General features: G+C 36.0%; 1 protein-coding gene across 4 annotated transcripts in view; it reads right to left on the bottom strand.

The window, feature by feature from the left end:
- Positions 1–1,771: 1,771 nt before the first annotated feature.
- The window catches only part of LOC141905555 (semaphorin-1A-like), a 72,081-nt gene continuing 54,453 nt past the window's right edge, over positions 1,772–19,399 (bottom strand). For all 4 annotated transcript variants that reach the window (XM_074794461.1, XM_074794460.1, XM_074794463.1 and 1 more), the window contains 11 exons: positions 18,524–18,612; positions 15,485–15,629; positions 12,692–12,782; positions 12,386–12,533; positions 10,165–10,286; positions 8,439–8,521; positions 8,013–8,232; positions 7,392–7,460; positions 7,211–7,302; positions 3,833–3,940; positions 1,772–2,492 (listed from right to left, as the gene is read on the bottom strand). In XM_074794461.1, the coding sequence (XP_074650562.1) occupies positions 2,122–2,492; positions 3,833–3,940; positions 7,211–7,302; positions 7,392–7,460; positions 8,013–8,232; positions 8,439–8,521; positions 10,165–10,286; positions 12,386–12,533; positions 12,692–12,782; positions 15,485–15,629; positions 18,524–18,612 (1,538 nt within the window). In that variant the 3' untranslated portion in view covers positions 1,772–2,121. The remainder of the gene's footprint in view (positions 2,493–3,832; positions 3,941–7,210; positions 7,303–7,391; positions 7,461–8,012; positions 8,233–8,438; positions 8,522–10,164; positions 10,287–12,385; positions 12,534–12,691; positions 12,783–15,484; positions 15,630–18,523; positions 18,613–19,399) is intronic.

Raw genomic sequence — 19,399 nt, 5'->3', positions numbered from 1 at the left:
AATACGTAGAAGCCAGAGGCCTATGAATTCAGACTTAAAATTACCTGAACAAAAAAGGTTACAAGACGCCATCTTGTTCCCAATGGATCTAATTTTTGTGATACTAGGCCTTAGGGGGATACATATACATACCAAAACTCAAGTCAATTGATCAAAGCGCATTCAAAATTTACTATTAAAACTTCAAAAATGTGCAGAAGTGCTGCTTTACTGATGGGTCAATCTTTAGGCTGTAGATGCGGCTAAGGCAGACACATACATAAATCAGATAGGTATAAAGACCATACATTAGAGCTTATCTAAAACTTCCCAATAAAGCTTGTGTGCAGGACAGACGGATGGACGGACACATGTACAGACGAAAAAATGAATGCAATAGCCCACTAGGAGTATAGTCCCAATGAGGCTGAAAAACGAGTGTGCGATGCTTTACTTTGTCCATCATCATTCTTTATAACACTAATGCCTATGTCATTTGATTGTGCCCCAGCACACTTGGAATCATTATTCATTGAGTAGCCTTGAATTTGTCATCCTAGGCACAGGGAAAATTTGCAATTATTGGTATAACCCAGGGCCACTAAAAACATCAAGAGATACTAGAGCTACTAGAAACTAAACAAACTAAATGATTTGTGCGAAGTCAACCTTTAAATGAAAATATAACTGCGTTGCCTCATCATGCATTTTAGCATTTTGAAATAAATGGAAGTATTATAGAAACATAAAACTGCAAAGCAGCAATAACTACACTCCACAGCTACATCATAAGTATTCGAAATGAAGTGAATTATAGAAAATCAAAATATTGCATTTTTGGCATTGGAACCCGATGCGGTGACTGGCCAACGACTTTCCTGCCTTTTCTGCGAAGTGGCAGAAAATCCTAAATAACTATAGAAATGACCAATTCTATTTTGTTCAATTCTTATATTTTATGATTTTGACTCCGAACCAGATCCCAGCTATTCGAGTCTGGTGTCAATTCTGCAGCTGATACTGGTTTGCAATATCATCCCAAATGGCTGCTAAATCACAGGAATCTGAAAATCCCCCGATAAGGTGGGTAATACGAAGGGCTGATTAACAGAAATCTCTGTAATGATATCATTAGTGATGGAGAAAATTCCATAGCTGACGATATGATTAACCCTTTGAACCTAAACAGATCCGGATGGCATTTGCCAGCCACCACATGCTTCGGTTATTGTTCACATCTTCATTACAAAATACCCAGTATTTACTTCAAAAAGAGATTTTTGGGTCTTTGAGCCAAAACTTACGGCTATAACAGTAAATTGAAAATACTCCGAAAACCAGATGAAATAAAGTCCAAGGAAGAAATAAATCAGCATTGGTGATGATTCTGATGATTAAAACTAGGAAACAGTAGTAGCGATTAGCAAGATGAAAGAAAAAGTTCAGGCTGCATCTTCAAGTAAAAATCTCATGGGGTTCAAAATGTGCTGATTTTTAGCTGGTCTGGTGTTCACAATGCCAGGGAGCTTAGGGTGCAATGAGTTAACAGGTCAATTTATGTTTTCTGTAATCTGTGCTTTTAGAAAATGTTTATTGGTATTACTAGCATGTCTATTATTCTTTGTTGATACGTATCTCTGAAATTTCATTCATTTTGAAAAAAGTTGCGGGGATTAAAGGCTTGATCAACTTAATTTCTAGCAAGTACATTAATGATGAATGAACAACAAAGATTTCAAACCAAGTGTTACCCAATTCTTAAAAGATTGGGAACTACATAAACCATGGACATAATCATTATCATACAAAGTAATGAAGTGGACAAAAAAATTACAACAGTCTCATTGCAAGTAATGAAAACTGATGCCTTATTCAGAGATTCCAAATGAATGATCACCTTTGAGGTGAAAAGACACATTGAGCACATGTGTCCAAATAGATCGTCACATATAGTCCATGTTACGCAGCTACGTATTTTCATGCGACATAAAATCACAATACAGCATTACGAGGTCTACACACAAAACCGAGAAGAATTCGCCTTTACAACGTCACCATCTATGATACTCATTTTGAGTCAATTTAAAAAAATAATCTTCAGCTTTTAGCTGGTTCTATTTGTACACACATAGACAGACAGCTTTATACATAGACCTTTCTCGTTTTGTTTAATGTCGAAGTATCAAGTTCATTCAAAGATTTTTCAGAAGGTTTTTTCACGTTAAGCACAACATTCAATTGTTTTTGTTGTGTAGGTGCCATGTACGTTTCGTAATGGTTCATACGTGGTAATTCGCGGTCTAGATCACGTTCTGGTTTCCCAGATGAGGGTTTCTCCTGATACACATTGTCCCGGCGTTGATGAGAACAGCAGTCACAACTACACCTAGACGCACAGTAACCAACCAAAATTCCAGTAACTAATGACACAACGGCTGCTAATGTCACTGATATCGCAAATGTCGTTAATGTAAAATGTTTGGGGGCTTCTTTCGAAAAATCAAGCCTACCACCTGTAAGTAGAATACATAATACATAAAGATTTTACAAATGGAAAACACAAAATTTTGTCTAATCTGAGAATCAATGAAATCAAATGCTGTAATTACTTTTTAATGTATGAATGATGCTCTAAAAAATTCCTCAAAACAGAAAACTGACATCAGAATTATGAAAGGAGTGGCTGATTTCCTCTTATAGATGACCATTAAAACGTTCAAAGTGGTTTAAAATGAATTTCACAAGCCACAAAGAATGGCATTGAATATCTAATATCCTGAATGCAAAGTGAGTTTTATACGACTACCAATCATTCTGTTCTAAAGAGGAAATTATCCAAAGTGGAAATGATGCTTGGAAATGAAAAGAATGTCGGGATAAAGCAGAGATAAATGACATGCTTAAAACATTTACCCTTACATGCAACATATAATACAGATTGATAAAAGAGGATTATAAGAAAGACTCCTCATTGCAGTTATAAAGAGTAAGGAGAATCTTCTTGTCATATGTCTCGCATCAATTCTTCTTGCACTGAGTATTTCAATCTTTCTCAATTAGCTGATCAAAATAAAATATTCGATAACCACGTTCACATTACCACTAGATAGACCATTCTAATGGTTTCTTACCTGAACAAGCCAAATCAGAATGTATCAACACACACGTTGCCGAATTGGCTACAGATAGTTATGATTGGCCCCGCAAGATGTTGCCATGAGAATTTTACCCCGAAATTCATATCTGAATGATAGATTTATGAGTACTTGGTTTTGAAAAGACCTGGATAGGTTTTTTAGGTCAGTTGAGATAAGACTGGTCTAAAATGGAGTGGACCAATTTAGAACAGACTCTTTGTGAGTGTGCACGGTTGGCCCGATCTAAATTGGAACCGGTCCAAATTAGACAGGTCTAAATAATGTAGTGTGAACGGGCCTTATGATACTAGACTGCTTTATTTGCATAAATCTGAAGCTCTTGTTAATAGCACTAGAATGATGGTTAATCAACACTTCGAAATGTTAATCCAAAGTTTTGAGATGACCCTGAACTTGTTTCACTTTCAATAGATCGATACCAAAGTGTGGATATAGATATCATTACTAGTTCTTGAAGAACATAACTATTTTGTGATACATTCATTCACTTTGGACTAAAGTATTTGTTAGAAGTAGTGGTATTTGCATAAGTGAGTTGCCAATGAAACAACGGAGTCATTTCATGGTCGTTAGAAATAGAATATGGAAGAACTTTATACAATTTATTCAAAATGATTTTTGATTTTTAAGAAAAATTATCGGTGAACTGATCATAGATCATGAAGAAGCAATTTTGAACATTATATTACACTAACCAGCGGGGAACGTATCAATTTTGTTATCAATAGCTTCAGTGTCTTTGTCTGGTTTTTCACATGAGCATGGCCTGCATTCTTCACATGGTCCTCGTGTCGTAGTCGAAGCTGGGGAGGCAGAGATCAAGAAATAACATCGAAAAACGAACCAAACAAAAAGAAAAATTCACAAGCTTTTTGAGCACAAAGTATGAATAAAAACATTAACACCATGACAATAACTAATGTTCCAATAGTGTTTTAAACATTATAATTATTACGTTATAATCTTATCAATTTCCAGATCAGCAATTGTCATCTTGAAAAATTTCCTCCACCGAGAAAAACAATTCAAAATAAAAAATGTTAAAGCTTTTAACTCTAAAATGAGTAAAATATTGTTATACTGGTACTAATTGATTTTAAGTTAATTAATTGTCAACTTAGGCTAATAAAGCACATCATATTTCGGGCTTTCCCTCAACATTTTTTTAACCTTCTTGCTACCGATCTCGCACAAGCAGAGCGGCCAACCTCGATTTCATCTTTTGCTCAACACATGTCTAAGTTTATCAGTATTTCCAAAAATCTGTATTAGGGTAATTTAAGTAGAACTAACTTTTTGTCTCACAACTTGACACTGTACTAGTGCGCCATCTTAGTGAAGATAGCCGCTTGTGCAGGGTCATACATACAGAGTTACCACTTATGTGAAGCTAAAAATCCGGAAAACAAGTGGGGGGGGGTCTGGGGGCCCTCCCCCAAAAAAATTTTTGAAATTAGAACGCCAGGAGATGCGTTCTGGCGCAATACGCGTTATAGGCCGCACTTGCATTACCGCCTATAGATCATTTTTTCAAATAGCAATTGGTTCCGTCAAATACACCTCATATATAAACCAGAGCCAAAAACAAACGAAGCGTCAGTCGATTTCGATCGTCGCGTTATCTTGGTTTAATCGTGTACTGCGGGGTTGTTGCCACTACGTGGCAGCAAAATACGGCTTTTTCGAACCCTCTATGGAGCCGTTACGTTTTGATGTTTAGGGACGAATCCCGAATTGATTTTATTATTTTCGCGATGTTTTCTTTTGTGGTTATTTGACTTCTCCCGAAAATCCGGAAATGAAATTGGATTTTTTTTAAATCCGGAATTCCGGAGAAATCCGGAGAAGTGGCAACTCTGTACATATTGTGAGTATCATTGAGTTGACAAGTTTAATTCTGAAAGATTAAGAAAGCGATGCAATTTGCCATAAAGATCGGTTTAGTTTATCATAACTTATCAAATTTCTTCAGTATTCTCAGTTGAATAAAAATCTGTAACAATTTTCTTACTAGAAAGAATCTTTCTATGTGTTCTTTCCATGGGTTTTTCGGTGCAGAATCATATTCCACGCTTAACTCATTGCCTGCCAAAAACGTACTGGTACGTTCGATATCTCCCATCACTTGCTTGCCAAAACTGTACTGGTACGGTTGACTTGTGTCTTAACTTTAACGATAGATGGCAAATTCATCACACAACACCAGTTAATTTAATGCCCTTTACTACTAAAACAAACTATCATCAGTCGTTCTATACAGTGTGTTAGTGCAGCATCTATTGAAATGGGGGCTGAACACGCATGAATGGGCATATTTTCTGCAAAATACCCCCTCTGCACTGGTGATTGCTGCAGATTTTATCACTCTTAGAAGAAATGCCGCTTATTTTACATGGAAAAGCAAGACCAGATGAAAAAAATAAAACAAATTTGATAAAGATATCTCTTCTGGTTTTTGTTTTATGAATCTCTGAATAACACGGAAATCCTGGCAAAGCGCAGCATAACCTGAAAAATAGGCCTGGCAGGCAAAGAGTTAATAACAGAGTTGAGGACGCCGACCTAAATCCGCGGGTTTATCTTTTGTTGAGTTGCACACGCGAACCAGCTGACGGCATAGAAAATTTTAGAAATTAAAAGCGTTTTCCGAGCACTTAGAGCGATCTTGAACCCATGAATGACTATCATAATTTGGAAGGTAATGGCTAGTTCCAATGTGGAACAACCTCACTCGATGACATTCAGCATCTCATGCATTACGGGTCGAGTCCTGAATTATTGCATTTAAACCCGCCGATGAACACTCACTAAAAATCATCACCCAGCAGTATATAATATCTGATGGCGTTCGCCACACACGTGTGGCAACAGTAAGTAGGCCTATATACATTACTACTGTTGCCGCACGCGCGTGTCTGCAACCGATCGATAAAATACATACACACTCATCGTAGTAGATACAAAATCAGTGATGCAATGAATATTCATTGAAATGCGATACTTTTACGCGAAGATAAGTAAAACAGGCACTGAATGCCTTTACAGTTCACCTGATTACCGATCGCGCCAGACCAATTGAATGAGATCATCACACCCCCCCCCCCCCCCTATAATTTTACATCATCTTTGGACTATTTGGAAAATTGATATTTTTCAATACCGAAATCCGCGGGAAACCGCGGATCCGCGGGGGATTCTCATCCCTGTAATAACTACTTCAGTACTGAACTGTACATAATACAGTTAACTCCCACTCAGAAAAACTGACTATGTTAGCAGCATTATCTAAGGAATGGGGCAAAAAATCTAGTACGGAGTAGGCAAAAATGTGATCATTTTAGTCAAGGTTTTAACTGGAAAAGTCCGGACTTCTAGACATCTATGAAATACGCAAACATTGGCTCCGAATAAAGCGGGATCGACTGTAAGTTGCAATTCAAAGAATTTTGGAAGAAGAATGCTTAGAAGTGATGCAGTCATAATAATGTAAATGCTGATTTGAAGTTCAAACCATGAAGTGAAAGCGAGTCAGAAATCAATAATCATCCCCGAGTGGGCCCATCACAACTGAAATGTTTACATCAGGTTATCATAATTTCTTATACATTCACTTACAAAAAAGCTATATCTCTTATATCTATGGAGCTGTGGCCATTTGGAAAATTGTATTCATACTGATATTACTAGTAATTAATCCAGGTTTATGAGGTACATTTTTGAAAATCAATCTTGTAACAAGAGGGTTAAAATCATTTGTTGAAAATGCCCTGACATATCTTTATGTTAACCAAATAATAAATTTGTATTGTGATGCACACTAGAATTTTGACCAAGGCTGCACCCTAGAATTTTTGATTCATATAACATTAAGCTCATTAATTCTATTGATAGTTAAACATTGACTGTTGCCAGAAGATACTACAATACATCATAATTGAACATAAATATGAAAGTGTTCTAAATTACTGAGAAGCGAAAGTCATTTTGCCAGTCTACTATCAATTATTATTATTAATTAAAAGATTTGGAGGAAGATAGAATATCAAATTACTTGCCAGCAACCAAATACTTACAAAATATATTATTGTTTTCATCAGTCAAGACATCTGTAATAGCATTATTGTCTGGACATAGTTCATGGTGCCCCGACTCTAAACTTTGTAACCTGAACAAATGAAATTATGCGTTATTCAAAAGTCAACTAAATGTACAACAAATACTGTTGGTATGATAAAGCGAAGTTTAATATCTCACCCATGATTTGAATTAATACAGTTGCTATCATCCCATGCACAATATGGATCCTGAAGACCAACACACGCCCTAGAAAATCATATCAACATTTAAGTAATTCATTTCCAAACTGACCACTGGTCCTGTATGTCCTGTTGTACAAATATAGGGTTCCCATAAAGTATGCTAATGCCATACAAGTGACAAAGGGAATCATCTATATAATCAATGACTTATTAGATAATTTTTGGATTTAGCAGCCAAAAATTTGGTTCAAATTTCATTGCAAAGGAACTGATTTTCACCAAGAATAACCTAGCGTTTGTTGCGCCATCTAATGGGTGCCAGTATCCCATTGATTGAAGCATCTTCAGAATTTCTCTTGAAAACCTCAAATATGTGAAGAAAGTGCTGATTTCAGCGAACAACTCTCGAATCTGAACAGGCAAGTTTTTGGGCAGCAGATGTGCTTAGGGGAAATACATGTATTTTCTCCAATTCATGTGATGACAATTCATCCATATTCCAACCGCCCGGAAGTCACTTGCCTCGTGGAGAAGTCTACTGTACTTAGTCCAACAAAGCCTCTCTATTCTATGTTGAACAACTCAAAATGCAGAACATTAAATTAATAGTACAAACCTGCAAGAATATTTGCGCAAATGACATCGATGTAACGGAACAGATTTAATTTCATCCGCTGATACAACAATCAACTTCTCTTCCCCTCGGAATAAATTTCGATATATTTCCACTTTTAAAACTGGTGCTGATTCATGAAATACTTGAATTTCTTCAATAACAACAGTTTCAATTTTGTCTCCAATTGCTTTGTTGAAAGCTTTTACCACACGACCGTTGTCTATAAAGCATTAGAAAAGGTGATGATGCATTTTTTCACGAAATGATTTACACTATGCTAATGACATCCACGATCAAAATGAAAAGGATACATGTTTACAAGACTGCATGTAGAAATCAAGAAGTGAATTCTAATGTGTTGAATTCTGGTTATGACACATGTACACATGTTTTCTTTTTTAGTCAAATGGACAATAAGAAACATACCTGTCCCTACGAATAACATATCATAATATTTTCCATTTACAGCGCGAACTTGCCAATCAATAGCTACTGATGTGTATCTGGATCTAAAAGAAATTGAGCTTCGTTATTATCTGCATAAAAAAGTCTGCTATATACCAAGGCCCAGTTCCACATTCGATACATAACCAGTAATAACTTAAAGGTCAACCGCACCTCAAAACAAGGGACCATAAGGTCCATTTCATTGAAGGCATATTTCTTTTATAATTGGCTAGTAGTGGATGAAGAAATGTCTCTAAGCGCTTATTAGAACAGGGTATTCCCTGCATAGAACAGAAAATCAATTGAGAGTAACAATATCCGAGTGCAGTTTGTGTAGATATACGTCATACAGGCATAACTGGTTAAATGTATTTTTCATTAAGAAAATCCTCGCTCCCACTTTGCTTTCAAGAAAAAAAATCCACTCGTCTGGCAGATTAGTGACAACTTGATACATCAATACTTAGTACATAATGACCGATATGGATGCACATACATGTGTGGCCTCCTAGGTAGCATTCCTTAAAAATAACCATATGTCATGAACTGATGTGACTAATTGCGATTAAATCTATAATTCATAGTACATTTAAACCAACAGGGCAGAAAACCCATCATCATCATCGCATGCTTTGCAGATACATTTATTTTCATTTTCAATTCTATGGAGATGAGGTTTAGTTAAAACCTTGAATTGTTAGAAAAATAAATCCAGTAAAACATCATCAATTGTGGGGTCACTTATCAAGATTTTAAGTCCAGTCATGTACTGCTGTATTTATGTGAACCCATAATACATAACAGAAACAGAATGAACTGAACTCAGCGTGTGCGTACACGCAGTCTCTGTAGCAGACACCTCAAGTGTAGATTCATGTCAGTTAACTACGGTTAACTACTGTCCTCATTATGTTAAATCTTCATTTAGGTGAATTACTAAAATAGTTCAGTAATGTTACGATGGCAAATGCTTGACAGGATTGTATCAACATGTAAAATAGAAATTCCAAAAATCAGTTAAGTAAATTAGCATAGGCCCATTTCATACCTGGATATCGGAATCCGTTTAACAAAAGGATAAACTCCGAAATGAATTCAATAATAATTAAACAATCTAAATTAGTGAAGATATAAAATCGATTTGAGACAGAATGCTTCAGGATGCTTGTATGGTTCGGTATCGCCTTCCGAAAGAAATTCCATGAGCTCTCCTCTCCATCAATTCTCACGAGAATTGAACCTTCTCTTTTATTGGAAAATCTAGATGTCTTTCTTTCCAGGTGTAGGTAAACCCGCCGTCAATGATCTTATACACGGACACTATATGCTGAATGTTTATTCAGTGTATATAACCCAGTGCCCAGTATGTACTTGTATGGTTTTTCAACATCGTTTAACTTGTAGTTGCACTGGTTTCATAACAAACTATTATGGTCAGTTATTAAAAGTGTGCTATGATTTCAACTTTTCCCCAACACTAAAACCACAACACTCACCTTCCCCCTAATTTTCTCAACGGATTAACATCTCAAAAATGATTAAGATTTACCTTCAAGGGAGGAAATCACGTTTTTGTATAAGATTTTTATTCCTGAATACAGATCCTGGCATAAGAAGTGAATTCCAGGAGTCATGATGATTATATTGAGAAATCATGATGCAGGTATCTAATACCAGGTCAGAAAGGAATGCTCAATTAACTTACTGATTGCTTGACTGAACTAAAATTGGTTGAGCACCATAGGCCGGGACTGCATCATACATCAGAACGTGTGTCTTCATGAATATAAGTGTTTGGTCCATGATTTTTGTTGTATCATTTACGCACTAGAAAAGCCAAACATGGGTGGCATTACAGAAAAATATACATAACGATAGAATAAGAAAATACGAAAGAAAAACACAAACAACCATTCCATGATGAAATATTAAGCTGTTGTCAAGCCCCCACTACAAAAAGGGTGGCACCAAATGCTGTAATTTTGATATCCTCTGATCCACTCCTATAAGATGCTTGTTTGAACACTAAAACAACGTTTTTTGTGCACAATGGAAGTGCTGAAGGGACGTGCCAGTTGCTAGTTACCAATAGCCAGTTCATAGTGGAATAAATTGCCCATGGGCAAAGTGGTTTACCTTGAAAATTGTTTGCCAGTTCTATCTTACATTCTACTTTTCCTTTGTTTATGGTTTATGTCCAAAATTTGCTAGGGTATAGGTAGAAAGGAAAAATGAAATATTTTTCACAATATGAAAAACATTTTCAAAATAAAAGGATTATGATATCACCTATCAGAGGGTGGCTGAGTATTCAGTCTTGTGGATCATTTTAAACACCAGATTTGACATCAACTTATATGCCAAGATTGACGTTGTAAAAAAGATTTCACAGATTGTAGCACCGGTTTTATAAGACGCTTTTACAGTCCGTTCTTAAAGTGTACTAAACTTATAACCCTAAACCCCCCCTCCTCATTTTCTCCACAGATCTATATCAATCTCAAGAATGATAAAAACGTGGACCTCCAACCACGGAAATACACGTTTCCCCGGAAGATTTTCATCCCTGCATAAGCCACCTTGCCCCTACCAACTTGTCACAAGCCGTATCCGACTGGTTGGCCATGTTCTACTCCAGCCTAGGGTAGGTGGACAGTTACTTTCGATCGCAACAAACATAATAAGCTGATTATATGCAACGCAATAGAACTGAACGCAGGAACTCCAGCCAATCAGAGACCGAATATACATAGTACAAATTTTGACCAATAGTTTGCATTATTAGTACCATGTCACACATTTTCAAATTCAAGTAGTTTCAAACGCAAACCAAACCTTCAGCACGGCAAATGACGGACAAAATATTTTGAAATGAAATTGGTAGATTTATGATGTGAGCGGCCCTCTCTATATGATGTTTTTAGCACATTGTATTCAAAAACGGAACCAGATAGTTCCCAATAATTCAAAGTACCTTGAATATATCCATGGATTTCTAATTGACGGGTTACAAATAACTACTATACACAATGACTTGGATCGAGGGACTGGGTTTTGCATGGATTACCCTCACATAAAATGGTTGTGTGCGCTGATTACCCTTATATAAAATGGCTGAGATCCAGGAGCTGGGTATTATCGTAGATCGACTTTTATAAAGTGGCTGGGATTGATGTGCTGGGTATTCATCTAGATTCCCCTTATAAAAAGTGGCTGGAATCGAGGGGCGGGCATTAGCAAATTTACCTTATATAAAGTGGCTGGAATCGAGAGATCGGGTATTTGCATAGATTTACTTTATATGAAGTGGCTGGGGTTGAGGGGCTGGGTAATGCATAGATTTCCTTTAAATAAAGTGGCTGGTTCGAGGGGGTGGGTGTCTGCGTGGATTAACCCACGGATGGATCGAGGGACTATGTGTATCTCGGTTGGTCGGTAGGAAAACTCAATGTGCGTAGCCGAATTACCCCTTTTTTAATAATGTTATTTTCAGCAGGGCACTATTCCACACTATATGGACTGAATTCCACGACATATTGGACTTGAACCGAACTGGCAACTGGCAATTGGCAACTGGCATGTCCCTTCAGCACCTCAATAATTTTTGAGACAATTGAAGTGACAATTGTCTTATTACATGAATGATTTTAACCACCTACAAAAATGGTCATAAAAAAATTAACTGACCAGTATCTTTCAAAGATCTTAGTTGAACTACGCATTAAGCTGAAATACATATAACCGATAACCTTGATCCCACACATTAACTTGTATCTTTGATAAATATGCATCAGTAAAAGTTATCATTTACATGTAGACATACATTATAAACATACGTATATTTAAAGAAATAGTGCCATTGAATGGACTGTCACATTTGACGTTTCAAGACTTATGGAGGAATGAATGCCAAATTAAGTAGTTACTTGTTCCGGGTGTGGATTCGGTATCCGCCGTGTATCCACAGGTTTCCAAAGACTATCTGCCGTCTGTTGCTCTTTAAAAGTTCCCCTGAATACTCTGATGATGTCTGACATGCGATAAGCACATACGGCTGATCCTGTAATGCTGTTACTAAAAAGAGAAATGCCAAAAGAACTTTAAAAAAATTTATAAATGTGCGAGAAAATTGTTGATTCAGAGAAATATTTCCCAGACACTTTATGATTCATGTCCCAGAGGATGAATTCTGTGATAATGAATGCATGCATGGGCCCAATAACATAACTTACTCCGGAGTAGTGAATACACCATAGATCATATCTTGAGTACTGGTGTGTTCAATGCCGCCGATGCTACCTTTGCCCATTCCGGAGGTAGCCTCTGAAAAAAATTAACCATATAAACATTTTAGCCTGATACGAAAGAGTCAATGACAGAATGTCTTGGCTATAGAGAATAATCAAGGGAAAGGGAAATTAATAGTAAAATCCCACAATAAATGAATTGGTTGTGATTTTAGACTGATGAAGAGTGGTAGCAACCACCTGAAATATTTCTAATATATATTTTGAATAAACTTTTTAGCTATCATTTCATTTATCATGGGATTTTACTCTCATCTTTTCATCACGGATATCGTGACCTACAACTGATTCAAGGGAAATTATACATTGTTGAAAATATCATCATTTCATGCATTGTATGAAAGATACTCTCATTTATTCACATTATAATGCACTTATCTAGGAAACAGTTATGTACGGTATATGCTTGCCTGCATCACAAAACAGAGGCAGATCCAGACCCAAATTTAAGTGGTAGCACTCATTCAATAGGGCACCTTTCCGAATTCCTTTTACAACAACAAAGCAAGGGAAATTTCTTTTTAATTTGAAGCCCTCTCAGAGCATCTAAGACATTGAAATTACGAATAATCACACTGAAAATTCACCAATGTTTTTCTTATGCTGGCCGCTTAATTTCAAGATAAAAGTGTTGACTTAAAATAGATAATGTATACGTATTAGCCTCACATAATAGTCTACTGAGTCCTGCTGATGTGGCAATTTAGACACTGAAGCTGCCTGAAGAGAAGATTTCATAGACCTGCGGTTAAGAAACTGATGCATGTTGGGTAAAATATATGTGAAAACAAAAGTAACAACCAATGATTACTATGATACTGAACCTTTGTATCTCACGTAATTTCAATACTTGCAGGGGCGGATCTAAGACTTTTGTAGGGGCGGGGTCCAGGGAAATAAAAAGAAACCATATGAAATGGTACTGTAATGACGATGCAAGACGCATAACAGCATAGCCCTTATTGTCAACCACTGTGAGGGGGTACTCGACAATAGAAATGTTTTGAAATTTTGAGAAGAATTTGGTGAGATTTTAGAAGTTGAATATGAAATCCATTAATTTAATCACAATACCAATACACAATACCACAACCACATTCACAATACCGTTGTATATTCATCATTTTGCATGAGAAAACACCAGCTTTCTGTTAGTTTTTTATTCACCTTAATTGGAAAAAATGTCATTTAGGATTTCTTTTGAGGGACCTTCAAATTTATGACCCCCCTTGGACCTCCCTCTAAATCCACACCTGACTTGATGAGATGATATGAAAAATATTAAGGCAAGCATTGGTGATAGAGAATGGTGATAGAGATGCTTTTCAAGTATTAATTAACACATGAAACTTATTTCAAGTTTAGATAACAAAATATATGAGGAAAATCAATTTCCATGATTAGAAAAAATTCCAATGCCGAGACAAATCTTAATCTGAGATCATATACAGTTGTGTTCCATTTTAGAGCACTTATGTAATAAGAATGTGACCTCTTGAGAATTTTTGGAAAGAAATTCTGCCCTTAACCGGATTTCTTAAGACTAATTTGGTGCCCTTTTCTAAATCTTTGGTAATTATGACTTGCCCATTAGGATTGAAGAAATAAATCTTCAGCATATTTCCAAAAGCCGGCAAGCGCAGAGATGCCATGTTTTATGCCAACACAATCGCAGGGAATTCACATCGAACATCGGTCCGCACAGTAGATTGTTTGCGGCCCGGACGGTTTTTTACGAGATATTGAAAAGGGCACTTGAAAAATTTAAGTGGTCGCACATGCTGCAGGTACGACACCCTGTATCTGCCCCTGCATAAGAAGGGTTAAAACTTCGCCTTATTCTGAATTTCTAAATTCTCCAAAACATGCTATAATTACTGATCTTGCCAGCTCTATGTTCATTTGATACCGGGTATAATTATACTCATTAAGCTGAGTAACAATTTTTGTGATTTCCAAGATTTTAATATTTAAGAACGTTGATGCATAAAAAGCAGTGGCTTACAATCGTGATATGCAGCAGTAGGCCTAATTGACATGTTTCATACTTTCTTATTGATAGGCCTGATAGAAATCTTTCATAATTTCTTATTCAATGAAACAAGCTTCATTGAAAATACCAATTACTCATGTTGTTCGGTCATTAACTCAATCTCGATGTACAAGAAATACGATAAATATCTTATGTCGATAATTCATCGGAAACATTTCATAGAACTATTGACGACAAACACATTACAGATACGGATGCGCCAATTTGTCGACTTCTGCATTATATCGATAAAGTAATTAGACTTGATGATATATCAGTTGCTAGGTTTCACATAATAACAAGTGCAGAGGCTACGTTTCAAATCTGGTAGCAGTGGCGTTAAATTTTCATGCAAATGGAAAAACCAAGAAGGTAGTCGATTGTTAAATTGCCTCACTGGGACATAACTTTAGATCAAAAGCTAGAAGAGCTATAAAATGCATATGAATTATGCATACAATAAATCCTGCTAAATCTTATCCAAAATCAATCAAATAAGAGTCATAACAATCTCTTAAGTTCAAATCATAATTCTCGAGGACCGGCTACATATAACATGGCACACTATGCAAAATCTAAAAATGTCATTTTCACTTAAACGAATAATTTGATTCAAAAAGGTAGGTTCTTTAAGAGCAAAACCATCAGGGTGTTTGAATACAAGGAATTACATCGGATCTACTTACGTATTTCATTGAAGTAAAACGGAAGGTCACCCGGAATAGAACAATGAATTTGTGCCTTCAAAAATGATGTGAAAGCCATTTGTAGAATTCTATTACCTCCACCCAGATCTTTCTTACATATTCTTGCGACTCGTGAATAAATTGCCTGTAATTAAATGAACATCCATCTTACTAAGACTTCACTTCAGAAACAGCCACAGTTTGGTGCCAATTATAGCCATCATTATATTCATGCTAATTTCTGTGACAGAAAGAAATAGTTCACTCAGCAACATTCAACTTGAAACCAAGCCGCATGAGTTTAATGAAATCAAATTCAAATAAACTTCTTATTCCAATTGAGAACAAACTAAGATCAAATGAAGTGAGCGTCGTTAACTTCTTTATGCAAATACTGATTGATGTTGATTTGTAATAGGACACTAACACTGATACTTTAATGCCTTGATTTGAAGAAACTTTTAATGTCTCCTAGCACTAACACTACATGAAATGAGAATAGAAGTTGTGTTATTAAAGCAAAGGGAATGGATTTTCGGAGCCTGTGGAATGATGATAAGTCAAAGATGAGACGTCAGTTTAATTTTGAGATAATGTAATAAGTAGCTGTAGCTGCACAAGCAACATTCACTAAGACGAGATAAACGAGGCTGTATTTAATGAAGCCTCATCAGCACAACATTGATGTGATCACAGAGACACTGATGCTGAGCCGACTCGATTCTTCTGATTCCCAGTCTCATACATTCAACTAATGAACGCTGATAGCTTATTACAATTCCTCTACATCAACAGGATTAAACATGTGTTGCTGCTGTCAATGTCAACCGGCTTTATAAGATAGATGAATAGTAGTGTCCATTGTTGTGCTCATCGAACTTTGACATTATTATTCAAATAGAATACGCCTTTGACATTATTTCAAAATGAAATACCATCATTTGCAATCTGGACTGTCTGTGAAGAAAATGCAAAAGGTATGAATTGGCTTTAAAATCCTATCATTAGGTCTTACGACAGGTTTAAATTTAACTTATGGATTGTTGAATTGTTTTATCATATCTGTTGGAATTCAGCTTATGATTCCAGACAAACGTATACTGATGTTAGTAAGTATCAAAAAGAGATCAACAAAACCCCGGGGAAAATAATTCAATTCTTATGAAAGAATGATGAACTGACTTCAACTGTGGCAATTGAGCTAGTACGCTAGGTACGAAAGTCAATATAGACAGAGTATGACAGAAAATTATCTCTCCTAAACAAGAGAGCCAAAACCAAAGCTAATTCCAAAAAGGTGTGAGTCACTGTATTAGTCAAGACAAAACATGATTGACAATTACAATGATAAATTTGGATTATGGAGCCCTTCAAGTGATCATGTAATCATACATGCCAGTTGCTGATTTGATATTGTGTCAATGCTTAATTTGAAATTTCTAATCAAGCTGCCTAAAGCTGGTTTGATATTGTCGTGCTTTGATTTTTCAACTCCGTAGTCACAGTTAATTAAGGAAAACCATTAAGAAACTCAAAGTCAATCGACATACACGGTAGTTGTGATTCAATTCAAAGGCATCGAAAAACGTACACCACAATTCAATAACTCAAGTCGGATCGAAATGTCAAATTACACCTGGTTATAGAGTGATGCCTGATACTGTTGGATCAATTTGCAATTTAGATCCCGAATGCGCAAAACAGTGCCTCGACTCAAACTACTACTGCGGCACCACAATACTAATTGCGATGAAATTAATTTCGATGGAAACTTTAGAAGCCAATTTAACCGAAGGCTGTTGTTTTGTGTGTTTAATGAAGCCTGCACAGGATATTGAATTGCGGTGTAGACTGTCAGTGAACTCGGTGTGCTTGTGTTATTTAATCTTTACAGGATATCAAATGTATCTAATGGAATTGTCTTTTTTTTAAATTCTGATTCCTAATTAAGTTTTTTTAGTTGCACTATACAATTGATGCAATGCATTAAGTTCTATAAATCAAATTTCCGGCTAAGGAAGACAGCAATGAATTTCTTTAAATAACATCTATGAACTATGACGTTAACAATGATTTCAGTGTCATTTAAACGTGCTGCACATTTCCATTCAGAAATTGAATAAAATTCAAATGAATTGATGTGACACAACTCACATATTAAGCTTTAAAAATATAATATGGACTGCTTGAATAAAATTCAAATGAATTGATGTGACACAACTCACATATTAAGCTTTAAAAATATAATATGGACTGCTCAAAATAGCTTCACCCACACTTGTATAACTTCTTTCGTTCACAACGAAGTCACTCTCATTTCTAAAGTCTTTTCAATGCCAATATCCATCAGAAACATGCATTTCACACAATCCAACTCACAACTATCACCAAATAATGAACAAATGCTGCAAATATCTTTGTATTGCTATCTACATACATCATTATCTTTTGGTACTGAACCTCTAGGATTACGGGTACCGACCCGTGACCGATCCATGATATGTAAATCATTCAATTATTCAAGCAAGCTTATCTACAGTATCAACATTGGTAACAAGATATTTCAACTCAGTGATTATTGTACTGGCGAAATGGATTGTTTGAAAACCATAATGTCGCCCCAAATAAACCCTTAAAACATATTTCAGTGGCAAGTGGCATATATCAATGGCAACTTAAATCACATCAGAAAATATGTGGCCATGATAGTGCCATACCTGGGGCGGACGTTCAGTGTGGAATCACTATCCGTATTTGCAAAGCATAGACAGTATCAACCTGAATGAAACTAGTTGCAATCACATGCAATAATTTTACCGATGGGTCAAAAACGCTTTTATAATCGGGCTCATATGAACACTTAGCACCATACTGAAATCCTCGAGTGAATGTTGCAATAGATTGAATGATAATGAAGTGCATAAGCAAAAGATTCTTTGTTCAAAAATGTAGCTCATTTAGACCCTGTGATGTGGAATGATTCAGTTTCATATTTCCTTCAGAAAATGTCACAAAACCCAGAACAGAGTACCATCTTACCTTTCCGCAGTTCTTGTATTCCACAGCAGTTTCTCGGAAGAAAAAATATACCTTGTCCTGATATTCATACGAACTCACAAATTGAGGCTCTGAAATGAAACTTAAGAATTAACTTCTTATCGCATTAAAACAAGTTCTTTAAAAAAACCAGTGATTTTCAAATGATATTTCCATCTCAAAAATTTGACTCCGAATGGCTTAGATTTATACTACAGGTTTACTGAGTTGTTTTAAGCTGACTATAGTGGCAATTTGATGTGGTTATAAACTAGCGAACAACTAATAGTGTTTAGCAATGCTTTTAACTCACTGCTTTATCTTCCCAATCAATTATTAACAGGACAAAACGATGTGAGCCATTGCGTAGCCAAATCACATTTATAGTTCCATATTCTATTAGAATTTACGAGCTTCGTTAGCTATATAATCGCTGCTCAGTAACCATTAATAACATTGTGAGGGAAGTACGTACTACCGTCAAATTCATTATAGGAGGGAAAAGAAGGGAGTTAAGGTGAGGGAGGCATAAGGGGAGATAAAGGGAGAAAGTGATACATCATCCGAGGATGAATCACAGAGCACCAGACATTCGTGGTGATCGTGGAAAAAATCACTGTCACTGTTTGCTTTATTCCAATTAGCAACGACCAAGCCTGGAGGGTTCAGTCATCATAATCAAATGAACAAACAAGAAACCTATGCATACAGAAGCCATAATATTTGTGCAATCGTGTTCACCGCATTTATGTTCTCAACCATATCAACATTTGTTTCAATTTGAAAAACAGCACACTCAAAAAGGTTTTTAATCTTGTATGAACAGGAAGCAAGATATGACAGCAAATGATTTTTTTTTTGGTCTCAATCATAGATGCA

The sequence above is a fragment of the Tubulanus polymorphus genome, chromosome 5 (assembly GCF_964204645.1).
Source record: "Tubulanus polymorphus chromosome 5, tnTubPoly1.2, whole genome shotgun sequence".
Classification (NCBI taxonomy): domain Eukaryota; kingdom Metazoa; phylum Nemertea; class Palaeonemertea; order Tubulaniformes; family Tubulanidae; genus Tubulanus; species Tubulanus polymorphus.
The sequence above is the reverse complement of the archived record's forward strand: the minus strand, read 5'-3'. Positions and strand labels throughout refer to the sequence as shown.